Genomic DNA, 2357 nt, shown 5'->3' with positions numbered 1-2357 from the left:
GCGCAGCGTAGCAGCACTGTGGCTGTGCCAGGAGGAGGGCTGCAGGCACAGGGGCATTGTCAAGGCCCACACAGATGCCAGTGGTGCCGGTGCAGGAGCAGGGCCGCCATGGTGGGGTCCCACAGGCATGCTCAGCTTTGTGCCGATCCACCACCACTGCTCGGCGTGGGTGGCCGGGGGGTGTCCCAACCTGCCAGGGTGCAGCACCGCAGCGCAGCCCAGGGAGCACCAGCCAGGGCGTGAGGAGCTGCTCACACACGCGTCCTCACTGCAACAAGGGTGAGTTGTCATCTCCTCGCCCTGCAGCAGCCAGGGGTAGCACTGGGGGCACCGAGGGGAGACAGGAACAGCCAGCACCAATTTGTCACGATCAAATTTTGTCAAGCCAGTCCCACTTCCTTCTCCTTCTGGCTAGTGGGCTTTGCCATCAGGGAGGCAAAAAGCAGAAAGCCCTTGGTTTGACCAGGGCTGGTGATGCTGCCTCAGGTGCTGTTCCCAGCTGGCAGCAGAGGAAGGTGCAGGGGCAGTGACACCAATCAGGCCACCCGCGAGGGCTGGTCCCCATCACCATTTCAAAGGGGATCTCAGTAATGGGGCAGAGATGCTGCTTACTAACGGCTGCAGTTGACACCAAAGAGCACTGGAGGCCAGAACAGGAAATCAAAATGGTATTGACAGGATTGAAACACCTTCTGGGGAACAAAAGACTCTTGGCCAAAAGGGCAAATGACAAACACATCTGCCTTGGGCTGGGCTAATGGGATCTGGTTTCCAATGGACTGCAGAAGGCGACTGGACAGGCAGCGGGATGGCATGCCTGGGGGTTAGTAAACTGAAGCCAACAAAAATGAAGCCCATCTACTGTCAATATAACAAACTGCAGCAGTGCAGGAGCAGGGACTGCAGCCTGGGACAGGAGCTCCTGTGGGAGGGTCAGCACAGAGCCCAGGTGATCCTCGAGGGACCAGCACGCGAGAGAGCATCACCCCGGTGGCACCAGCCTTGCAGTCGAACGCAAACGGTTCCTTCGTAAGACAGGGGAAGTTACCCGATGGCTTGGCACAGCGCTGGCAGGCGCCAGCTGGCTGGGGTGGGAAGGGTGTGGAGCCACACAGCCCTGTGGGGACTGGCCAGAGGAGCAGGACCATCCCCATGAAGAGCAGCCAGCTGAGAGGAAGCTGCAGGAACAGTTTTCAAGCATGCAAGAGGTGGCTGTGCAGAGGAAGGACATGGTCTGTCCTCCGTACCCCTTGGGCACAGGACAAAGTCTTAAATTGCAGGGGGCAAGATCCCAGTTGGATACTAAGAAAACCCATCTCCATGGCACAGTGAGAACCTAAGGCTTGTCTGGGGGTGCTGGGCCATCCCTGGGTCAGAGGACCCCAACGAGGACAGGATGCTGAGGAATCCCCACAGCAGCAGCAGATCACTGGGGTCCCACATCCTGTTCCCCAGTGCTGTCAGTGGGGACATCTGGGACCCCCCCCTCCCCTCCTCTGGACCCAGCTGCCTGTTGCACTGCGTTTATTGTCCATAAGGCAAAGCTGGCACCTCCGAAGGCTTACCAGAGAGCTGGAGACTGCACAGCCAATGCTGTCCCTTGTCCCTTTGCACCCGGTGGGTCCACGCCAGCAGCGATGATCACAGCTCCGCTGGCACCACTTCATGCCCAGAGCACACCAAGAGCTGCAGGGCAGGCAGCTGCCGGGTCGCTGCTTCCCCTTTCGTCCCAAATCTTGGGCATTTGTGTCCATGGGCTCAGGCAGCGGCCTGCCTGCTCTGCCGCAAACACGCTGCTGCTGCTTGTCCTTGGGGGCCATCCCAGCACATCCCCCAGCATTGTGGAGCTGTGTTGGCAGCTGTTGGTGTGCCAGTGTGGCCAGCAGACACTGGGTGGGCAACCAGGGAGGGGATGGCACAGTCCTGCTGCAGGAAGACACTCTCAGGAAGGGGCACCAGCACTTGGCCCCTGGGCAGGACAGGCAGCCCCTCATCCCCACAGTACTGTCCCAGCAGGCTGGGGCCAGCGTTGCCCCTCTGCATGGTGCCAGCGCAGCCTCACGCCTCCTCTGCAGTGGCATCGATCCCCGCGTAGGTGAAGTTCTCGAACAGGGCCATGTTCACGTAGGCCTGCGGGGGAACCCCAGTCAGGATCTGGTTGTGAAGGTGTACCCACCTACCTTCCAGCCCTGCTGGCACACTCATGGGTGCTGTACCCTGGGGGCAGGCAATGGGGCTCCCCACACCCAAAAAGTGATGCTGCGGCTATCCCCACACTTGGTGAGGTCACACAGGTTCTACTTCTGGATGTCCCCCTCCCCGAGCCCAAGGGATGCCCCAGCTTTGGACAAGCTCCA

The 2357-nt window shown here is 60.3% G+C and overlaps 1 protein-coding gene across 1 annotated transcript in view; it reads right to left on the bottom strand.

Moving 5' to 3' along the window:
- Window positions 1–2058: 2058 nt before the first annotated feature.
- The window catches only part of TIE1 (tyrosine kinase with immunoglobulin like and EGF like domains 1), a gene marked incomplete at its 5' end in the record, with an annotated part of 7937 nt that continues 7638 nt past the window's right edge, over window positions 2059–2357 (bottom strand). The window contains one exon of the mRNA XM_029086525.1: window positions 2059–2130. Coding sequence (XP_028942358.1) covers window positions 2059–2130 — 72 coding nt within the window. The remainder of the gene's footprint in view (window positions 2131–2357) is intronic.

This window comes from Antrostomus carolinensis, unplaced genomic scaffold (genome assembly GCF_000700745.2).
Source record: "Antrostomus carolinensis isolate BGI_N321 unplaced genomic scaffold, ASM70074v2 scaffold26808, whole genome shotgun sequence".
Taxonomy (NCBI): Eukaryota; Metazoa; Chordata; class Aves; order Caprimulgiformes; family Caprimulgidae; genus Antrostomus; species Antrostomus carolinensis.
This window is presented reverse-complemented; position numbering and strand designations above follow the sequence as displayed.